At 39.2% G+C, this 22339-nt stretch overlaps 1 protein-coding gene across 2 annotated transcripts in view; it reads right to left on the reverse strand.

The window, feature by feature from the left end:
- Positions 1-289: 289 nt before the first annotated feature.
- Positions 290-22339, reverse strand: part of Dnajc15 (DnaJ heat shock protein family (Hsp40) member C15) — a 41875-nt gene continuing 19825 nt past the window's right edge. Inside the window, exons 4-6 of one of the 2 annotated variants that reach the window (XM_048422035.3) lie at positions 17931-18007; positions 13018-13088; positions 290-547 (exon numbers count right to left, since the gene is read on the reverse strand). In XM_048422035.3, coding sequence (XP_048277992.3) covers positions 474-547; positions 13018-13088; positions 17931-18007 — 222 coding nt within the window. In that variant the 3' untranslated portion in view covers positions 290-473. The remainder of the gene's footprint in view (positions 548-13017; positions 13089-17930; positions 18008-22339) is intronic. The other variant, XM_048422036.2, reaches the window with a different exon arrangement.

Consider the following 22339-nt stretch of genomic DNA (forward strand, 5'->3'; position numbering starts at 1 on the left):
AGAATAAAGGCATGTGCTACTACCTCCCGGCTAAATATTTTCCTTTTAGCAAATTACTGTTTGGACTCAAAACATTTAAAGACCCTGACATTGAAACAGTCCCCAATTCTTCTAAAGTAAGGGCATAGGCAAAACCACAAAAAAGAAAACTTCAGCTCTGTTCACAGATCCCATGCCATCATGATGGTTAGTTATACCTTTCTGTGTATGTTGGGGGCAGAGAGAGTAACATCGCCGAAGTCTTTAGAAGTATAATATTACATATGGAATAATGTGGCAAAGCACCAGCTTCGGAACATACACATTCCCTCCCCTTCAAAGGGAATGAAGAGCAAGGCCGCATGTCTTTTATTGCTGCACACATAATGACAGAAGGGCAGATTTGGTCAATGGGAAGCAGGACCATGTTCCACGTTCTTCTGTAGGACTTGGGTGCTTTGCAGTGGGACTCCCTTGGGTGTGGTCCTTCAGCATCACTTAAGTTTGGTGAATGATAGCAGCACGTCCCTTGCGTCAATTATTTTGCTTGCTAAGTAAACAGATCCTCCTGGGAGAACAAAGAGAAAGCAACAGTTAAAGCTTATGTCATTGCTGACATTTTAAAAATTCAATATAGGGAAAAAAAACCAACAACAACTATATTTCAGGTATTTCCTCACACAGTTTTCTTCTGGCAAACTATATGCTTGCCTGAAATCAAAATAGCACAAATTAAACTTATTTAGTTAAGCACTACAGATATCCATCAGTCAAATGTAATTTCTGAGAAAAATGTAAGCTATATATTTTGGAGATCGGCCCTTTCTCAGATGTGGGGTTGGTGAAGATCTTTTCCCATTCTGTAGGCGGTCATTGTCTCATTGACCGTGTCCTCTGCTTTACAGAAGCTTTTCAGCCTCAAGAGATCCTATTTATTAATTGTCGATCTCAGTGTCTGTGCTACTGGTGTTATATTCAGGAAGTGATCTCCTGTGCCAATGTGTGTAAGGCTACTTCCCACTTTCTGTTCTGTCAGGTTCAGTGTAACTGGATTTATGTTGAGGTCCTTGATCCACTTGGACTTGAGTTTTGTGAAGGGCGATTGATAGGGATCTGTTTGCATTCTTCTACATGAGTCATTGGTTGAAAAACACTTACTGGTTATATAGTTACCATATAGACATTTGGCCAGAATATTTTCAAAGTTAAATGTATGATTAACCAAGCAAAGTAACAGTTTCTTTATCTTAGAAGCAATAAATGTTACCTTTAAGAAGGAGGTAAATCCGTCTGAAAGGGTCTTTTCATGTCTCATCATAATTTCACAAAATAAACACTAGTTTAAAAGACAAATATATAATCCGTAGTGCTAAGAATCACACTTGCTAAGATAAATGAACTGCCACTAAAAATAATGTTAGAAGAAATTCTCTCTGTTCTCTGGAATGATTCTCTTACAACATTTACAATGTATTCTTGGATTTACAATACCCTCAAACAAAATTAAGTCAGTTCTTTTTTTAGAGCTCTTTGCAATGAATTATTTCTAATGCAAACAGCAAATTGAGGTGAATTTCAAATAAAAATCATTATGATCATAAACAATGCTTATTTGACACATAAAAATATCCCCAAACTGCCACATTAAAGCTACACACCATAATCCTAATTTCTATTCTAGAACACTGTCACTGCTCAATGCTTGAGCTCACAAGCAATTACACTTTCTAGTCTGTTTTTATTTTGTACTTTCTCTTAAGTACAAACTATCTACAGCTGAATATCATAATGCCTCACAACTTTTAAACAACAAAAGTATTGAGACAGTATAGTTAGGAAGTGTCCCGGCTGCACTCAGGTCTCCTATTGCTATCACCCCATCACTTTAGGAAGGAAAAGGCAAGCAGAGAAAATACACTGACAAATCAATAAACATGGGGCTGCAGTACAGCTAGAAGAAACAATATTTTGTTTCTGCCTTTGAGGATGCCACTGACACTTTCATATCAAATTATGAAACATGATAAACGTATAAGGAATATATCACACGGTGACCTTGAATACACAGTGAGAATTACAAAGAAAGTTCATAACCCTATAAATAAGATTTCATGATTAGCTCTAAAAATGACCTTGGAACATGCAAGGCTTGTCCTTGTCAGCTGCTTAAATGTTTGAATTAGCAAGGAGTTTCCAGGTACTTTGTGTGCTCTAAAAAAATATTAAATTATTAACTGATTTTATCTATAACCCAGACAAAAGTAGAATAACACTTTAAAGCTGCAAACTTCGAATACTGAGTCTCCGCAAACTCAAAACCATCAAAATCAGCAAGTGCACTCTGTGGACAGTGACCAGCCAAGCTTAGAAACCAAGCATTCTGAAAATATTATACATCATTTATATATACTTCAAATTTTCTAGTATATTCATTTGTTGTATTTTCCAACAGTCACCAGAGCTAGTGAGACGGCTCAGAGGTGACAAGCTCTGGCCGCTCACCTGAGCCTCCGGTCTCACCGGCTCACCAGAGCCAGCTGTCTGTTAGCTCCAGCTCCAAGATACCTGGCCGCTCTGCAGGCCACTGCACTTGCATGCACATATCACATACAGGCTCAAATGCTTACACATAGTCAAAACGTGAAAACAGGTTTTAAAAGTCACTGGAGATTACAGGGGAAAATGCAAGTCATATACAGTATAGTGCTTGAACAGTACTGACACACGGTTACTACAACCATAGATCTATGATAGACGCCAACATGTCTAAGAGGGCCTCGATGTTTAGATAATTTACAAAAAGATAGCACAGAGTAAATCAACATTCAAGAGAAAGACTCAACAAATTCAAAGGTGAGGGTTTTTATTTTTTTGTTTTTTTTTTTTAATTGTTTTGGTTTTTCAAGACAAGGTTTCTCTGTGTAATAGACCTAGACCTAGCTAGCTATCCTGGAACGAGCTTTGTAGACCAGGCTGGCCTTGAACTCACAGAGATCTGCCTGCCTCTGCCTACCAAGTGCTGGGATTAAGCACCACTTAGTGGTCAGTTTCTTTTAAAACAACAAAGATTAAAAAAAAAAAAGGCCCCGTTAGAGTGAGATAGTTCTGCAGGCAAAGGCACAAAGGCACGTGCTGAGACAGTAGAAAGGAGAGACTACCACAAGCTGCCCTCTGAGTTCCACACATGGCACATGTCACATGCGGGCACACACTCCTCTCTCTCTCACGCAACATAAACATGAAATAATAACTTAAAAAACAACCAATCACTTTCATGAGAAAGTGAAAATTTTAAATGAAAAATATATTCCAGGAAAAACATGGCCTATCACAACCAATAAAAAAATCTGAAAAATCAAAAGCATACAATCCATTTAAAGAACTGAATCTGTAAGTAAATGCCTAGCCAAAATTTTATCAACAAATTCAAGCCCTGCCAAAAACCAACAAACCAACCAAGGAGCCTAAACAAAAAGATGAATAGGTGTGCATATTCATCTTTTCCCGTCCCAGGGTTACCTCTGATAACAAACTCTGACAGATACCACAGGAAAAGGAACCACAGACCAGCATCTCTGATTAGCATGGATTCAAAAACACTATGCTCTCTTATCCAGTCAGACGAAATATCACAACCAAGGTAGGCTTTAATCAGAAGAGCAAGATTGTCTTTAACTAACATCCAAAATTTAAGCAATGTAACTCAACGCATTAACAGATGAAGAAAAGCGTACGATCCTCTCAGTAGACACAGACAATTTGAAACGCCTTAGTAATAAACGTTTAATGAACTAAGACTAGACAGGAGTGTGTTTCGTGTGCTAAAACCACCAGAAACATAGCCAGGGGCACTGTTAGTAGTGAAAGGCAGGAAAGTGGATCTGAGGTGAGGACAAGAAAAAGACCATGGCCAGCACCTCCCTTAGGCAGCTCGCACCCTTTGTAACTACAGCTCCAGGGGTCTGATGCCTCTGGTCTCCAGGGACTCCTGCACTCATGTATATATTCCCACACGCACACAAACACCTATACATAATTAAAAAAATAAAAATCATTCTTTATCTAAGGATTGGGGCTCTAGCTGTGTGGGAAAGGACCAGGTTAGCATGTACAAAGTCCTGGGCTCAATCCCAACACCTTTAAAACAAAGAAATCAAAGCAGAGCCAATAAACATGCTAAATCACAGATATGACAAACACAAACACTGTAAAACTGAAACAAAGATGATCTAAACAAACGATCCTGTTAAGTCAATGATAACTAAGCTATAATACATTTAACCCCAGAAAATAAGTATAGAGTACAGGACTAGAGAAGTGGTTCTCAACCTGTGGGTCGCAACCACTTTGTGGAGTGTGGCGGTTGAACGACCCTTTCACAGGGGTCACCAAAAAGCATTGGAAAACACAAATATTTACATTATGATTCATAACAGTAGCAAAACTATAGTTATGAAATAGCCAGGAAAGTAATTTTATGATTGGGGAGGTCACCACAACAAGAGGAACTGTATAAAGGATTACAGTATTAGGAAAGTCGAGAACCACTGGGCTGGAGGGGACATGTAGATCTTATTAGGTAGGAAAGGGAAATAGAATAGATAGATATGGATGGGGGGGATGGAATGGGAGAATCAAATGGGAAGGGAAGAGGAGGTGGGTAGTGAGAGAAAATCCAGGAAGAGACAGCTAAAATTAAGGAGAATTTGTGAAGTAAGTAATATGAAAATCCAATACAATAGAAACTTCCTAAAATATAAACATATATTAAGGTGATCTAAATGAATTTGCCAAGTCAGTAATGGGGGAGACAGAGTCCTAAGTGGCCATCTTTTGTCACCAAAGGAAGCTTCCAGTACCAGGATTGGGTTATATTTAATTGAATTGTTGGCCAAGGGGGCCTCATGGGAATCCTCAAACAACCCAGGCTGTTGCCAAGACTAAAGATTGCTCTCCACAAACTGACGGCAAGACCCCATTGTTGAAGACAACATCCACACAATTCATTGAACATGGAGTTCAATGTCGAGTTGGTGCCTACACAGAACTTTCACCCTGTGTTCTAGCATCTTTGCTACAGGAAGGTATTCTGTATGCTATAAAAGAAAACTATAAACGCCAGACCAATCACAAATCCTGTCTACGATGGTGTACAACCTGCAAGGCATCCTAGGGCAATGGTGGCACAAAGCTTGTGGGAGCAGACAACCAATAAACGATCTGATTAAAGGCCCACTCCACGAGATGGAACCCACACCCAACCCTGCTTGGGTGCCAAGAACCCGAGACTAGATAGCCCAGGGACCTAGGGGAAAACCAAATAATACTGGTCTAAAGAAAAGGGGGAAATTAGTAATAAAATGATGCCAATTGATATTAGCGTCTTGCTCAGCCAACATCAGAGAAGCTTCCTCTTGCAGCAGACAGGGACAAATACTCATAACTGGATATTACACAGAAAGTGAGAGACCTTGAAACACTCAGTCGTAAATGGGACGTCTCTATTAAATTCCTCCCCTGAGAGCTCAGAGAACCCCATGAAGAAGGAGGCAGAATGAACAGAAGAGCCAAAATGGATGGAGGACACCATGAAAAGAAGGCCTCTCAATTAACACGAGCAAAGTTTCAGAACTCACAGAGACAGAAGCGGCATGCACAGCTCTGTATCAGGTCTTTTGAGTTGCTGTGGGACAATGGTCTTTTATCCTGTCACTTGTATTATTTTTAATAAAATGCTGATTGGCCAGTAGCCAGGTAGGAAGTAGAGGCAGAGCAACGAGAATTCTGGGAGGAGGAAAGTTTCAGTCCGCGGTAGTGATCCAAACACAGAGGAAGCAAGATGAGCATGCCTCGCAGAAAAAGGTACCAAGCCACATGGCTAACATAGACAAGAATTATGGGCTAATTTAAGTTGTAAGAGTTAATAAGAAATCTGAGCTAATAGGCAAATCAGTTTACAATTAATGTAGACCTCCATGTGATTTCTTTGGGACTTAACGACTGTGGAAACTGGGCAGGACAGACACTCAGTCAACACTGAGTTTATGTTATTGCATCCAGTTTAGTGTTTTTATGGAGTTTCTGAGTGTGTGAAGGAGTGGGTCTGAATCTTGTGTTCTCCTGGGCTCTTTTCCTTCTGTTTATTTGTATTGTCCATCTTCAATGTGATAGTTTTTGTTTTATCTTACTCTACTTATTTTGTTATGGTTAATAAAATGAATGAAAGAAAACCTAGCCACTAGGGTAAAGGTTAACAACTGAGCTGTCATTTTTACCTGCCAGAAGAGAGAAAAATCAGTATTCTCTGATGAAGTGGTACTGGGTACCAACCATTCCAGGACAGGCCTCATGTTCAGGAGTAGCTGACCAACATATAGTAGACTACACAGTTTTGTTTTTTTTGAGACAGGGTTTCTCTATAGCTTTGGAGCCTGTCCTGGAATTAGCTCTTATAGATCAGGCTGATCTTGAACTCTCTGCCTCCTGAGTGCTGGGATTAAAGGCATGCGACATGACCGCCTGGCTGGCTCCACAGCTTTTTTGTGTATGCTTTTATCTGGTTATAGTTTAGTGTTTTCTTGGTTTGGGGGTTTTGGTGTTGTCTTGATTTTTTTTTTTGTTTGCTTTGCTTTTTGAGAAAGAACTGAGGAGGGAAAGAATATGATCAAAACATTTAAATTAAAAAAATGATTTAAGTAATAAAAAGAAATATTCTACCTTGTTTATGAAGAAGAAAATTCAGTATTGTGAAGATGCCAATTCTCTCAAAACAGAATGTGGATTGGAAGAACTTCAGCCATGGGCTAGGAGATTTGTGTGTGGATGAACACACATGCACACTGACATGCACATAGGGCTTTGTTTGTTTTGTTTTCTTCTGTTCTGTTCTTTGGTTTTGGCCGCTTCTGTGGTTTAGATCAGGTTGGCCTTAAAAACTCAAGAGAGATCCTTCTGTCTACATTGGGAGTTCAGTGACAAGCCTACCATGTCTGGATTTTATAATTCTTAATTTATGTTAAAATGAAAACTGTCAAGTAGTCAAAAAGAGACATTAAATAAGAAAAAGTATGAGAGCCTTTCACTATTAGATTAAAGCTTTTTATAATTTAATCCTACGCAGTCAATTATGACAGGACAGTGCAAAGCCAACATAACCAACCAACCAGTGAAGGAGAGACACCTGGTTATTTGATTTATCACAGAGTTAGACTACAGGTGATTGGAGAAATAATGTTCTTTTCAATAAGTAGTACTATGGTACTTAGACCAGAAATAATCAAAACTTTACCACTGTCTCAGAGCACACATGAAAACACTTTCTAAAGTATAAAGATTTCTGCTCATGAATGAACAGTAGTAGAGGATAAAAACACTCTTTGACACCGACTGCATTGGTGACTCCACTCTGTAATATTTTGACTTGCATCCTTTTATGGACACGTACTCAAGTTTTAAAGTTTGCGTTGTCACTGTGCAGTGTGATAACACCTCAGACGATCAGCGCTGAGCAAGCTCTGACTGAAGCCAACGGCTGGGGACAGCCACTGCCATGCACTGCCTCACTGGGCTCTCAAACTACATCTGTATTGATTTGCTTCCTATTGTTTTTAGGCAGTGAGACCAAACTCATAAAAATCCAGCCAGCTAACAGATGCCAGAGTTACTCTGAGCTGCCTGAGTCTGCACGCCTCAGTCAGGGTCTTACACTACATCTGAACTGTCTGTAGGATTTCAGGCTGACTGGTTTCCTGCCACTAGGACACTGGTTGCTCACACTGAACTGTCTGTAGGACTTCCTGCTGACTGGTTTCCTGCCGTCAGGACACTCACTGGTTGCTCACACTGAACTGTCTGTAGGACTTCAGGCTGACTGGTTTCCTGCCGTCAGGACACTGGTTGTTTCCTTCTTACTTGATCCAAATCCTTAATCCGACCCCGGTCTTCTTTTTTATTAAGAACACTGAAATCATTTCCTTGTGATAGATCTTGTAAAGCTTGTACCTGGCTACCATTAGATAATGAATTCTTTAGAAAGTAACCACGCCAAAACTGAATCCACACCCGATGGTAAAAAACTAGAATTTTTTCCTGAGATCAGATATAGAAACAAGGATGTTCGTTTTTATCACTTGCATTTATTATTTTACTGGAGTTTTAAACTAAGGTATTTGGTAAGAAAAAGAAACAAAAGGCATCCATCCAGATAAGAAAATAAGATATTTCTATTAATGGATGATATGATCTTATATACAAATAACCCATTCCAAGTAACATACTATTAAAACTAATAATTTCACAAATGTTGCAGAATATAAGACCAACACACAATATTGCTTTCCTATACATTTGCACTGAATAATTTTAAAAAAATGAAATCAAGACAATAATTCATTCACAACAGTATCAACAAGAATACGAAATTAGAAGTACAAAACTTATACTCTGAAAAGCACAAAACATGGATGCAATTACAGAAGATTTCAAGACATGAGAAAATATCCCACACCCACAATCAGACCACTTTAACACTTATAACAGCAAAACTCCGCAAATTGCTTTACAGATTCAGACAATTCCTACCAAAACTCCTTTGTCAAAACTGAAAAGCTGATAGTAAAACTTACACAGAACTGAAAGGCACCCGGAATAGCCCAAACAATCCTGCAATAGGAGAATAAGTAGGGCTAACGCTGTACACGGTGAAAATTCTCTCAAAGCAATTATAATCAAGACAATGGTGGACCGGCACAAGGACAAGACTGGAGGGACAGAGCTGAGAAGCTGGAGAAGAAAGCGTGGGCCGATCAGTCTGCTTTCTATTGCTGGAATAAAGACTATGAAAAAGCAGTGTGGGAAGGAAAGGGTTATTTAGTTCACATGTCACGTTCACAGTCCAAGGCAGGAACTCAAAGCAGGAACCTGGAGAAGAGAGGTGAATCAGAGAGACCACAGAGGATCACTGCTTACCGGAATGCTCGGCTTGTTCTCTTATAGCTCCCAGAACTTCCTGTAGCGGGGTGGAATTGAGTCCTCCCATATCACTCAAAACTCCCCCCCCCCCACCAAAAAAAGCCCTGCAGACTGGTCTATAGGAAAATGATGGAAGTATTTTCTCAATTGAGAAGCCTCCTCTCAGATGACTTTGGCTTGTATCAAGGTGGCAAAGACCTAAGCAAAAACGGGTTTTTTACAATCGTCAGTGTAATGTGATGGTGGCTCTAAGTGTCTGCTACTCTACATGCAGTATTGAAAAGCACACTCTAACTCAAGGTGTGTTTAAAGAAATCCTGTAGACTCAGCAGCATTGTGTGAGCAGATGCTAGCTGAGTGGAGAATGAGAAGAGAGTCGTGGTAGCACTTGGGCTGTATGTAATAAAGACACTGTATGTCCTTCGTACAAATGAAGACTACATACTTTTTTTTGTAGTTTTTATACTAAGAAGCCCTGCAGGCTTTGAGAGAAACTATATTATCCATGGTGCTTTTGCACACCAAACACTGCCAAATTCCTGTCCTATATTTATACAATTGATTCGGGAACCTAAAAGAACATTTATGTTGATTTAAGTGTAATCTCTTCTAACTCATTAATCTCCACCGATACACAAGCTTGCTCAAAATTAGCATTGTCTCCCCACATTCTTAGCTGAATTGCCACAGTATTCTTTCAGCTCACTCCATTTCCTCACAAATCTCAAAAAAAGTTGTCTAAGTATTTTCACTTCTAAATCAGTGCCAGCTGAAACTGTCTATAAGGTCACAAATCTTCCTTCCTTTCTTCCTTCTTTCCTTCCTTCCTTCCTTTTACTTAGCTTTCTTTCAAGTTTTTTTTTCTTTATTTGTTTAAGACAGGTTTCTCTATGTAACGCCAACTGTCCTGGAACTCACTTTGTAGACCAGGTTGGTCTTGCCACTGCCTGAATTTCTTTCAAGTTTTTTTTTCCTCCCCAGATCATCTGAGAAAGAGATATCAAAACTGAAAGACAAATCTACTCTAGCAGATGCAAAAACATGACAAGACCTGGAACATGACAACCACCATGCCTAGACCCAGCTAAGCAATGTCCCTATGAAGGGACCCAAAAATAAAGAGATGGTAGAAATGCCAGAGGGGAAAAAAAAGTAACTGAAAAACACAGTAGACCTGGGAAAGAAACTGCCATATTGAACACAGCAAAGCAGCAAACTCTTAGAATTAACATGGGAAAAGAAAAAGAAATACCAATAACCTACCAAAACAAAGCAGCACCTAGCAAATTGACTGGAAAGACCAAACCCCTTTTTAAAGTAATCGTAAATGTGCATGGCCTCAACTCACTTAAAAAGACACAGAGGAATGGACCAGACTGAAAAACAAGACCAACGATATGCTGTCTCCAAGAAACACACTTAAGAAGGAGAGATGCCCCAAAACTCAACATCAAAGGATAGAAAACAAGCTTCAGCAACTGGAAATCAAAGGAAGCAGGCATAGCTATCTTTATACAAGATAAATTAACACTAATCAGAAGATTAGTAAATTCTAGATTTAGAAACATGTAAAGGGGACATTACATGTTAAAAAAGGGAACCATTCATCCAGATAAAATTGAAAGCATTTATGCATCAAATACTGGAGCCTCTAATTTCATAAGACAAATACTTAAAAGGCAAAAAAGGGCCACATACATCTGGGCTAACACAATATTAGAAGATCTCACTCTAAAAAAAGAACAAAGACACTTCAGGGTCAAATATACTATGGATCAACCGAACTTAGAAAAACTATAGAAACTATAGAAATATGTAGACACTAAACAATACAGTTTTTGAAACGAACAGTTGGTCATTCAAGAAATCAAAGAAGAAATTTTAAAAATCCCTAGAGACAAGTAAGAACACAACCTATCAGAACCTCTGGTTTACAGTCAGGGCAACCGAGGTAAGATTAAAGTGTTCACATTAGAAAATCTGAGATGTGAGTTCACATCCTTATACATCCTAAGTACCAAATTCCTTAGCTCCTTCTACTTCTTTTTCTCCTCAAATTTAGCTTACTTTATTGTCTTCTTACTGTGATAAAATACTCAACAAAAGCAGCTCAAAGGAAAAAAGGGTTTATCTCAAAGTCAGGGCAGGTCAAGGCCAAAGGATCCGGAGGCAACTGGTCACAAGGCTGTGCAGTTAGAACAAGATGGCAAATGAACACAGGAATGATGGTGCTCAGCCAGCAGGCTGTATCTTATACAACCCAGAATTCTTTGCTCAGGGAATGGTGCCATCCATAGTGGGTGGGTCTTCCTACCTCAGTGAATGTAATAAGATCATCCCCACAGGCACAACTACAGGCTTGTCCCCTTTGACAATTAACAGCAACCAGAACAGCTGGTCCACAAATGGGATTTTGGAAGTCTATGAGCTTAGGAAACTCCAGATGTCTCAAACTGGACAAATGAGCAATTCTATGGGGGTGTGGCATGGGGGATAACCTACAGCACCTTTAAAGGTTACAAAATCTGAAAAGACTGAGAGATCTTTCTTAAACATGTGATCTGAAGAGAAATAGAGTATAATTTCTTCCTTAATAGGTATAAAATAGGATCACATTAAGTTTCATAAACAAAAAGGACGTTAGAATAAATCCTTTCGTGTTATGCATGATAAAACTGAAATCTGGAGAAATGAAGGGAACATTAAAGCCACAATGCTAGCAGAAAATAGTAACTTCCTGCCTGCACAGCTCATCCTTTCTCTCTCAGCTGCTCCACAAAACCAGACAGGAAGGTACTGGGAAGCAACTGGCATTAAAAGTTTGATATATAGTATTTCATAAATATACTATCTAAGAAGAAATCAAGTCATTATTTTAGGCACTACTAGGCTCCAATATATGCAAACATTTTAATTTTTATGTAAATCAACACATTCTCTTGGATACATCTTACAACTTGCTTCCTTCATGGTAGAAATGACCAATAACTTGTCAATCATCTGACAGACAGAAAAAATTAATACTATTGCAATCAATCAGAGCCAAGAGCATATACTTGACCCAGAGGGGGCAGAGGACATTTATGAGAGAAAGCACTTCAAGAAGGCACTCAAACACATTTCTAGCTCAGTCAATTGCTCTGAAAGCACACAATAAAGAGCAAATTAGTTGAGTGGATCTTCCAGTAACTGCTGAAGCTCTTTAACATTTTTAAGCAAAACCTCTTTATTCTCTTGTTTATCCATACTAAAGAACAGCAAGCACAAAGCCAATGACGATAATGTTCAGTGAAAAGAATTTTTATAGTAAGTAATTAGGTTAAGAAAGCTGAAAAAAAGAATGCTTTATTTTGGTGTCAAAATCAATACGAATCCAAAATTTGTTTTTATTTTTTTCTAAAATAATTACAAAACTGAAAGTCTATAAATAGGAATCTAAGAAAGCCTTCACTTTCCTGCCCCCCTTGACTTCTGAAATACAGTGCGACTTTCTCCCATCTGCTGTTGTAGAGGAGACAGTAATGAGCATATGGGGCTTTCTCTATCAAGCAGCTGTAGTGTAGTTAAAGTTATAATAACTGTCTTTCTGTAAGATAAATTTACATTAAAAACCTGGCCAGTGAGAAATAAATAGCTCAGCCACAGAGCCCTCTTACGCAAATCTAAAGATCCACAACCTCTATGACAAATTACAGAGATGCAGAGGAGATCCCTGAATCTTATGCCTTTATCTTTAAGGCTTAGCACATAAAAGAGATGATGCACAAATCAGTTTATTCCAGCCCACAGGCCCATCGTGTTTTCCTTCTTGATCAAAATGTGGGAACATCAGTGAGTTTACAAACTCATCACTTAAGCCAGCAATGGAGTTCTACAAAGTTATCAGCTCAGATCCACTATTCCCATTGAGTCGCTCAACTCTGAACCACAAACCCACCTGCTTATGAGGAAAACCTCAAACCAGAAGACACAGAGCTCCCGCTGCAGCTATGCACGACTGACCCGAGCTGGAGTGAACTGAAAGGAACCCACAGCACATCTGAGCGCACAGATGGAGCTGCTACCTACCTTGGTCTGGATGGTTCAGCCTCATCATTTTTCGGTATGCTTCTTGAATCTTGGCCTTGCCAGCAGATTGACTGCAAAAAAAATTAATAAATAGTGCAAATGCAGATTATAAATTAATGATTTATATGGGTTTTAAGAAATTAAAAGTAATGAGAATTTCACCATCTTGTGGACAAATATAAAATTACAAGCTTTACGCTTAATTCTACTAACCAGTAAAATAACATGGTGATTCAATTCTGTATTGTATTTCCCTTCAGTATTTTGTAACATGTATCCTCATTTTCAGTTTGAAAAAGTAAATAAATACAAGACTGGTTGGAGATTTAGCTCCATCACAGAACCTGTATCTAGCAGCATGAGACCCTGGGTTTAGCGGCCAGCACCAAAACCAACACAAAAGCACCATAGCCAACAGCACCCACACGCAGGCGGGGAGAGTCGTGACACACTCAACTACAAGGATTGAAAGCCTATATTTTGGAGGAAGGTGACATATGTCATCAAGGTATTTGGGTTCCAGAACAAGCCTGCTAGCTCTTGAGATCAGTCTTGCTGTAGGGTACTAGGTCTTAATCTTGTGCTCGGGTCCCTCACTGGAGGGTGAGCGCATCCCTTCAGAGCAAGGATGCTGCCAAGTGCTAGGACAGTGCCCGGCATGACAGTGTGTTCTAGAATAGTTGCTGTCTTTTAGTCCCTGAAACAAGCAATCTCAAAACTCCATATAGTTCATTGTGTATCTAGCTTTGTAAGAAACCTGTGGCAAAGTTTGGCAGTAGAATCTACAATGTCAGTGAAAATTAAAGGAGATAGTTAAAATAAACATAAAATTACTATGGCAACACAAAATAAATCTTCAGAATTGCAAGTGTTTAGTCCATTTTCTGAGCACCGACAGTAGAAGCTACCGTATCTAACTAACAGCCGTCATATTTAGTGACTTAACTTTACCAGACTTCCAATGGGTAACTTTACAGCTAGATTACAGTAGGAGGATAGCTGCGAATGGGTGAACCCGTGTTAGTAGGAGGCAATTTTAGTTATTCAGGTCTAAGTTCAAAAGTCCTAATTTTACTGCTCTCCAGTTATGAGTTTGTCACTTCAACTCTCTGAGTTATTTCCTCATAAGTCACATACAAACAATAAAGCCTTTCTACAAGGATTTCTCTAAAGAGTGAAGAATGTTTATGAAAACACAGTGTGTGTGCTATTAAAGAACCGAATGGAGACCATCTAACATCTCTCAACTGACTCAGAGTCACCAGCCTGAGATTGCACTGAATGCACCTCTGAAAGTCCGCAGGGGTCGACTCATCTTTCTAAGGGGCCCAGAATGCTGCTTAGGATTCCTCCTATTTCAGCCACATCTCCCATGATCAGGTGTCAACCTTTGATTCTGTTAGTCTTCCAATTGCTAATAGTTTCTTGCCAATGACTACCACTAACCTCCCGCAGGTAAATAATACATTGCCACACGTTAATACATCCTATGAAGGGCCTGAAATAGTGACTTATGCTTATACTTCTAGCATTCAGGAGGCTGAGACAAAAAGATCTTAAGCTCAAAAGACTATGCAATAAGACTGTCTCAAAAGACAAGCTCCCCTGTGGGGGAAAAATTATTACTGGCTAAATGAACACACAACCATTCTTCCATAAATAAACTAAGCAAGTTCCTTTATGTGAGGACCTGAGAATACTTCTTTTGGTCGTTTACAAAAGCCTTATGGGGGAACATTTTTACAGTCAACTTTTAGGTAGCTCTCAAATAGATACTGTTTAATTTCAAATGGTGACAACCAGATATTCACAAGAGCTAAGGACACTACTTGATTTAATTGCTTAGGAAATGAAAACCACATCACTCTGAAAATCAGTACAAGTCCACTTCCTGTGCTGACATACACTGACCCTTTCTGTGTGAGGCGCTCTTCAGCACCTCTACACTAGTCATGCTGTCTTGCAGTTCTGGATGTCTGACACGTACATGTAAGTGACCTACTGCACAGTCTACAACCTGTACCGTAAGACATTATCTCAGACAGAATATGCAATGGGTGCTTGATGGATTACATAGCACCCCCAAAAACAATAACCACAAAAACCAAAAATCTCAAACCAAGACCAACAATCACAAAAAGTAAACTCCTTAGAAGAACAAAGGCTGTAGCCTAGTAAATACCAATGTTTTAAAAAAAACTATTAATTATAAAAATTAGAAAACTGTAAAAACAGCTTCACAAAACTGTACTATAGAAAGCTAATCACTAAATAATGGATAGCAATTTAGAAAAACACAAATTTCTGTTGCATATATTTGAAGAAACATGGTGTGTTGGTTTTTACTCTGGATATCAAGTTTTAATTGAACATATGAAACAAAGTATGAATGTCACTTCAGTTACAATATCCTTGAAAATCAATTACATTGCCTGGTTTTAAGAAAGTAACTCTTTTCTACACAAAACCTGAAGTTTTGTGTCCACTGAGGTCTGTAGCATGACGGGCCTGCTTGCTGGGGTATCTGTCTCACCCAGTACCCCACAGCCGGCATACCCCAAGGAAAATCACACACAGATCTCCATAAGATTATAAACTGATTGGCCCATTAGGTCAGGCTACTTATTAGTTCTTATAACTTATGTTACCCCATTATCCTTATCTACGTTAGCCACATGGCTCAGTACCTTTCTCAGCTGGGCAGCTTACATCTTTTCTCTCCGGTGGTATGGGCAGAACTGGCAGAGGGAGCTTCCTAGAATACTCCCAGTCTCTTTGCTCCACCTCTACTTCCTGTCTGGCTTTCCTGCCTATACTGCCTGCCTGGCCAATCAGCATTTTATTAAAATATGATTGACAGAATACAGATAATTCTTCCACACCAGAGGTCTGCCACCCATCAGACTAGATTAAAGTGCAAACAGCTGGAAGCCAAGTTCGTGCACACAAATATGGCAATTGAAAGCCACTGCCTTTAAGACAATTATCTCAGTGGTGAGCTTTGAAGATGAGGGGAGAATTCTCATTTACATAACTTTATTCCCCTTTTGGTTTTACTACATTACAACTCAAAGTCCTTGCTACATTTTAATGATTTCTTTGTTATCCAGACAAAGTGTTCCCTTGAATATGTTTGATTGGCAGGAAAAGGGAGGCTGGGATGGGTGGAAGAAATAAGGTGTGTGGAACTGAATGACATTCTCAAGTCTGCAGTAAACTGAGCCAATAAGTTTAAGGAAAATAATACTACCTGAGTAATACTAAGCAAGGAATAGCTAGCTACCTAACATTAGCTAATTTGCTTAATTCTACCTACTACTTTCTCTAACAAGAAAAACTCCCATCTCTTAGATTTAAATAAAGCACTAAGCTAAGCTCCAGTATTTAAAAATTATTATTGTATTTATTATTTGTATCCATGTATTTCTCTCTCTCTCTCTCTCTCTCTCTCTCTTCTTCTTCTTCTTCTTCTTCTTCTTCTTCTTCTTCTTCTTCTTCTTCTGTGTGTGTGTGTGTGTGTGTGTAGGTGTGCGCACGCGCAACACAGTATGCATGTTGAGGTCAGGAGACAACTTTTGGGAATGAGTTCATGTGAGTCTAGGTCAAATTGGATTGCACTACACTCAGGTAATCGAGCTTGGTGGCAGTGGCAGGCACCTTTACTAGTTAAACCACCTAGAGAGTCCACAGTTCTTTTATAGTTCTTTTATTCATTTATCTATCTGTTTAAAGCAGGCAATAAAAATGTTTGGGCTTAAAGATTATATGGAGCTACAAGACATTTTTTTTTGTCACTATAGCACTTTAACTCTACTGCTTAATCATACTCATTAAGTCACCAGAAAGTCTGCAGTAGGTGACACACTGTAACCACTCTGTGTGTGCAGTAGATGATACACTGTAACAACTCTGTGTGTGCAGTGGATGACACACTGTAACCACTCTGCATGTAGTGGACAATATATGGTAACCAACTCACTTTGTGTACAGTAGATGATATACTATAACCCGTTCTGTGTACAGTGGACAACTCTAACCCTGAAATTTGGAATGTGGAAGATTATGAGTTCAAGGCCAGCCTAGGTTACAAAGTTTACAAAACTCTAACGGCTGGGGACATAGGTTAGTGGTATAATGCCTACCGAGCACATTCAGGGCCTTACTTAGGTTTAATTCCTAGCACTGCAAAAACCAAAACGAAGCAACAACAACAACAACAACAAAAACCCTTGAGAATATGCTGTAAGGAACAATAAGAAAGACAAATGAATATAGATTCTGGCAAATTTATAATAGAAGAAAACAATCCTGACATTAATGTTAACAGTAACCACACAATATCACTAGTTCTTTTCCCATAATGTCTAATAATAAATAGTCAATGAATAGTAAAATAGAATAAGTAAAATAATATATGGTATATATCAAACTACAGAAGTAGAAAAGAAAGGTGTTATAATTAAAGATAGGCATCAAATTTCAAAACTGGTCCAGAGAGAAATCAGTGTCACAATGGGTAGACTTGGATCTAGGACTCCTTGTTAAAGAGCAAAGAGCATACATAACTTCAATTAATCCAATCCAGAGTTCAGCTTTTTTTTTTTTTTAAAGTTTTTCAAGGCAAGGTTTCTCTGCAGCTTTGGAGCTTATCCTGGAGCTAGTTTTTATAGACCAGGTTGGCCTCAAACTCACAGAGATCCGCCTGCCTCTGCCTCCCGAGTGTTTGGATTAAAGGCGTGCACCACCAATGCCTGGCCAGACCTCAATTTTTAAAAGGCAAAAAGAAAAATGCTATGTCTCTTCTGGGTTTTATTTTTAAATTTTAAATATAAGCACAAACTTACTGTAATCCCTCCCCTCCGATTTTCAAGACAATCTTTGCCACGAAACAAAAATACTTATGCAGCACTTACCTTACATCTAAAATAAGACTAGCTTCTCGCCTACTCATTTTCCGCTCAAATCCCCCTTTATAGTAGGATGAAGGGCTCTGCACAGGAAAGAAAGGGCAAAAAATAATTAGTTCCATGTACGGGGTAGCATGACCTCAATCCCCTCACAGCGTTACAGTAAGAGCAATGCATTTTATTAGAAATCAACTTGAAATTGCGGGGAATGCACTACACAACTATCCTTTAATGAAACTCTAACCAAGATGAGTGTAAAACACATTAACCATGTTTTCAACTTTACAATGCATTCATTTTTCTCCACTGAGATATAACTGAAGGACAGAGATCAGCACAATGTCAACGCTTTCCCCCAGCACTGAAGTGCTTTTCTCATTGGGTAGCCTTGACCAAGTCACTTAAGGCAGGGATCTGTTTGGCTTTATCCTGGCTGGCAGAGAAAGAAGAACATGTAATGTTAACAGACAGGAAAGCCAAGAGAGGCTAGAAAACTGTATGAAATGGCCATGGTGGCTACGGAGTGGGAGCTAGGAAGCTAGGGATCTTACAGAGCAATGGGAACTGACTGTGAAAGGCCAGGTTAGTGATGGAGAGAGGTTTCTATTCTGAGTGGAATGAGAAAATTTGGCTTTGTTATGGAAGGGTTAGTTTGAGTTTGAAGAGTAGAAAAGAAAGAGGGTAGAAGAGACCAGTTAAAGAGCAGGGCTATAAACTACCAAGGCAGGAGCTGGGGATGTGGAAGCAATCACATTTTCATGTATTTTGAGAGCAATCGTTTGCTTGGTGGACTAATACGGGATCTGACAGAAGGAGGAGTTACACATGATGCAGAAGACAAGCTGTGGCTGTACAGAACCCTCCTCAGGACCTCTGAGCGGCGGAGCAGCCTGGACCTGAAAGGCTGGTTGAGGTGCTAAGCGCCACAGCTCTCCAAGGTCAAGTCTTGGGTGCCCCTACACTGACTTCCCAGGTGATGTTAACCTCATAGGCAACTGCATGAACCATGGTAGCCATGAGGCCAGGTTTGTTAAGACTGAGCTACAACCTAAATGGTTTCTCTACCCTTGTGTTTCTTGGAAGGATGCTGAGTCACACACAGACTGTTCCCTACACTTGCAGCTTGCCAATTTTTGCCCAAGTTTGCTTTTCAGAGAACCTATACCATGTAAATGGCTTTAAGATTTTTGGCCTAGAACTGCCAAACTGCTGTTTAATGGCTAAAAGGAGGAGCAGTTATCAGTTGTGGGAAATAGATACGATGAGGATGGTTTTCAATGTATTAAATTTGAAGTCTCTATCAAATTTCTAGGAGGAAAAGCAGTTAAATCTAGAGAAAGTTTTTGAGAATCCTCAGTGGGGACGTTGCTTAGTGAAGCCAGACTGAGCAAGATGGCCTAAGAGAGCAAGTACACAGACTGAGCCTGAGTCTGCAACAGGCCTGAAACTGTAGAGGAGGGATTAGTAAAGCGCTCTCAAAGACCGCACTGACACAGGAAGAAAGCTGCAAGAGAAAGCGAGGAAGTGAAAAATGGTTTCAAATGTTTCTGGTAGGTGAAAGAAAATGTGATCTGAGAATTGACCCCAGAAATTAGCAAAGAGAAGGTTAAAGGAGAGGCAGGATTGAAAGTTCCATCCCAGCCGTCCTGGGCTGAATAGAGAGACCTGTCTCAAGAAACAGAAGCAAGTGAAACAAACTGAATCCACCAGGTATGGTGGTGCATAGCTGAGATCAAAGCACTTGGAAGGAGACGGAAAAAGCACACACATCCACAAATCACAGCTCCCTCGGGCTACACAACAACATCCTGCCTCAAAGGGAGAAAAACAAGAAATCAAAAAGGAGAGAGCAAGAAATCAGGAGGCAGCAAAGAAAAGCAATTATTTTTCAGGAGCTCTGAAGGAGGTGCATGAACTCCGCCTTGAGAGAGAAACATGGCACATATGATTAAGCTAATACACAGTTCTAGGCAGAGGTCACATTTTCATACTGAGCAAAGAAGTAACTATAGTCACTGACTATAGTATCAGGGACTGCTTCCAGAACCAAATGTATTGAAATTCTTTGGTGGACAAGTCTGTTAATATAAAACGGCAATGTAGTATCTGCAAATAAGCTGCTCTCATCCTCCTGTAGATCACTAAAACAATGGAAATGTTATGCAAATAAAGAGTGGCCATACTGGATTTAAGGAATGATGGCAAGAAAGAAAGTGTAGAGCTGGCTGAGTACAGATGCAGTTCCCGCTCTCTGGTGGTGATCTGCCTTAAGCACACATGTTAAGGGCTGTCTTTTACCAGACACTGATGCACTAACCTCATAGGGCCATGAGGAGGAACATGCCCTATTCCAAGTGTCATGTCATGTCTAACCCACTACAGAAACAGAACACACAGAGACTGTTACAGAAGACGGGAGTAACCTCGAGCCAGAGCTGGAGAAAAATGGGTACTTAATAGAGGAAGGCCAGATGGTCTTACAGGCTCTCCTCGTAGACCAAAATCTTTCCTAGAGGCAAACCTTATCCCGAAATGAAAGATGGTTATTTGAGTTGATTATGGCAGTCATTTCTACAGCAGTTTGTTCTGATTTTGGTTTTAATTCAAGCTTAAGACTGATAAAGTTTTTCTTTACAAAAAAGGGTATTTCTATGAGTCTTCATCTACCTTAGAAAGTTCTAAGACTTTAAATCAGCATAAGATAATTTGATGTCCCCCAAACTGTCACTCCCTCTATAGTCACAAGTCACTAACCTTAAAAGTATCTGTGCTACTTTAATTTTTAACTATGTGGGAATGGGACCGCAGAAAAGTCTCCTTCAGCATCTATGAGACCTTCATGCCTTGCAACAGCCTTCACTACAAATAAGTAAACGTCTTCATAGAAAGCCATCACACCTTTCTAATACATCGTTCTGCACATAGAAATGTAACACATGATCAATACACAGAAAATCAGACAAGAGAAAATGGAAGCTTGCACTGTTCACCTAAAATACAGGTGCATTTCTTCAGAGAAAATCTTGCCTTAATATGTTGCAATCCATTCTCTGAAAATGCTATAATTCAAAGGAAACATCCAGATCCATAAATGATTGTGGTGGTTTGAAAGAAAATGGCCCCCAAAGGGAGTGGCACTATGTGGAGGTGTGGTCTTGCTGGAGGAAGTGTGTCATGTGCAGGCAGGTTTTGAGGTTTCAGAAATGCTCATACCCAGTGAGACAGATCACTTCCTGTTGCCTGCAAGATGTAGGACTCTCAGCTCCTTCTCAACTACCATGTCTGCCTGCATGCTGCCATGTCCCCACCATGATGATAATGGACTGAACCCCTGAACTGTAAGCAAGCCACCACAATTACATATTTTCCTTCAAAGAGCTGCTGTTTGCCATGGTATGTATCTCTTCACAGCAATAGAAACACAAAGACAATGATATTACTACAAGCAATAATTATGTCATTGAGAATGAAGAGATGATACTGTCTACTGAAAACACCCTGGAATGTACAAATTATTATTTTGTACTATCCTATCCAGAAGCACATACAAGCAACAACAGGAATGACATTAATTTCTTTCTCAAATTAGTAATAAACTATGATGTCATCTTATCATAGGAGGGCTAAAATAAATCAAATCAAACAAATCTTCAGTACCTATTTTAGTCGGTAACATGAACAATCCTCCAGAAAACCAGGTAAGAATGGTTATCATTCACAATGTTAAGTGAGGAAATAAACTTCATAGAAGCGATTAATAATGACCTATCTGAGTTAGAGAGCCACAGAAGGATGACTTCAAGTAAAAGACAAATTTACAAACAGAAAATTAAAAGCCTTGAAGAAGATAAATGATTCAGGACTCTTTCAATTCTAAATTAGAAGTAATTAGGCATTTGTAGAACCAATTAGTATCATTTATACATTTTAAATAGCAAACAAAGGGGCACAAGTTCAAAATAACAGACTGGATTATAAAGGGTTTTTTTTTTGTCTCTCAAAGTGCCTTAGAAGTGAGAAAGTAAATATTTTAATAAGAGAAAGTCATAACAGATATGAAAATAAGAAATAAGTAGTTAGCCAAAACGTTTAAACAAATACTGATATTTAAAACTATGAAAGACTGAATATACAGAAAAACCATTACAGCAACTCCAAATATCAGGAAAAATAAAACAAAAATAAAAACACTAGGAAAGAATAAAGTCTCCCCAGGAAACCAAGAAGAAACATTCAGCAAAGAGGGGTCCTCTCTATAATCTTCTGAATCGGAGCCCAAGGGTCAAAGCTGAATCAAAGCCTGGGTTTTCCCCTCTGACTAAGAAAACAACTGCATTACCATGAAGAAGAAATATAAATGACTTCTTAGAAAGGACAATTTTCCCTTATAGCACCCCCCCAAAAAAAATGGCTAA

The sequence above is a fragment of the Myodes glareolus genome, chromosome 12, assembly GCF_982192425.1.
Source record: "Myodes glareolus chromosome 12, mMyoGla1.1, whole genome shotgun sequence".
In the NCBI taxonomy this organism is placed as follows: Eukaryota; Metazoa; Chordata; class Mammalia; order Rodentia; family Cricetidae; genus Myodes; species Myodes glareolus.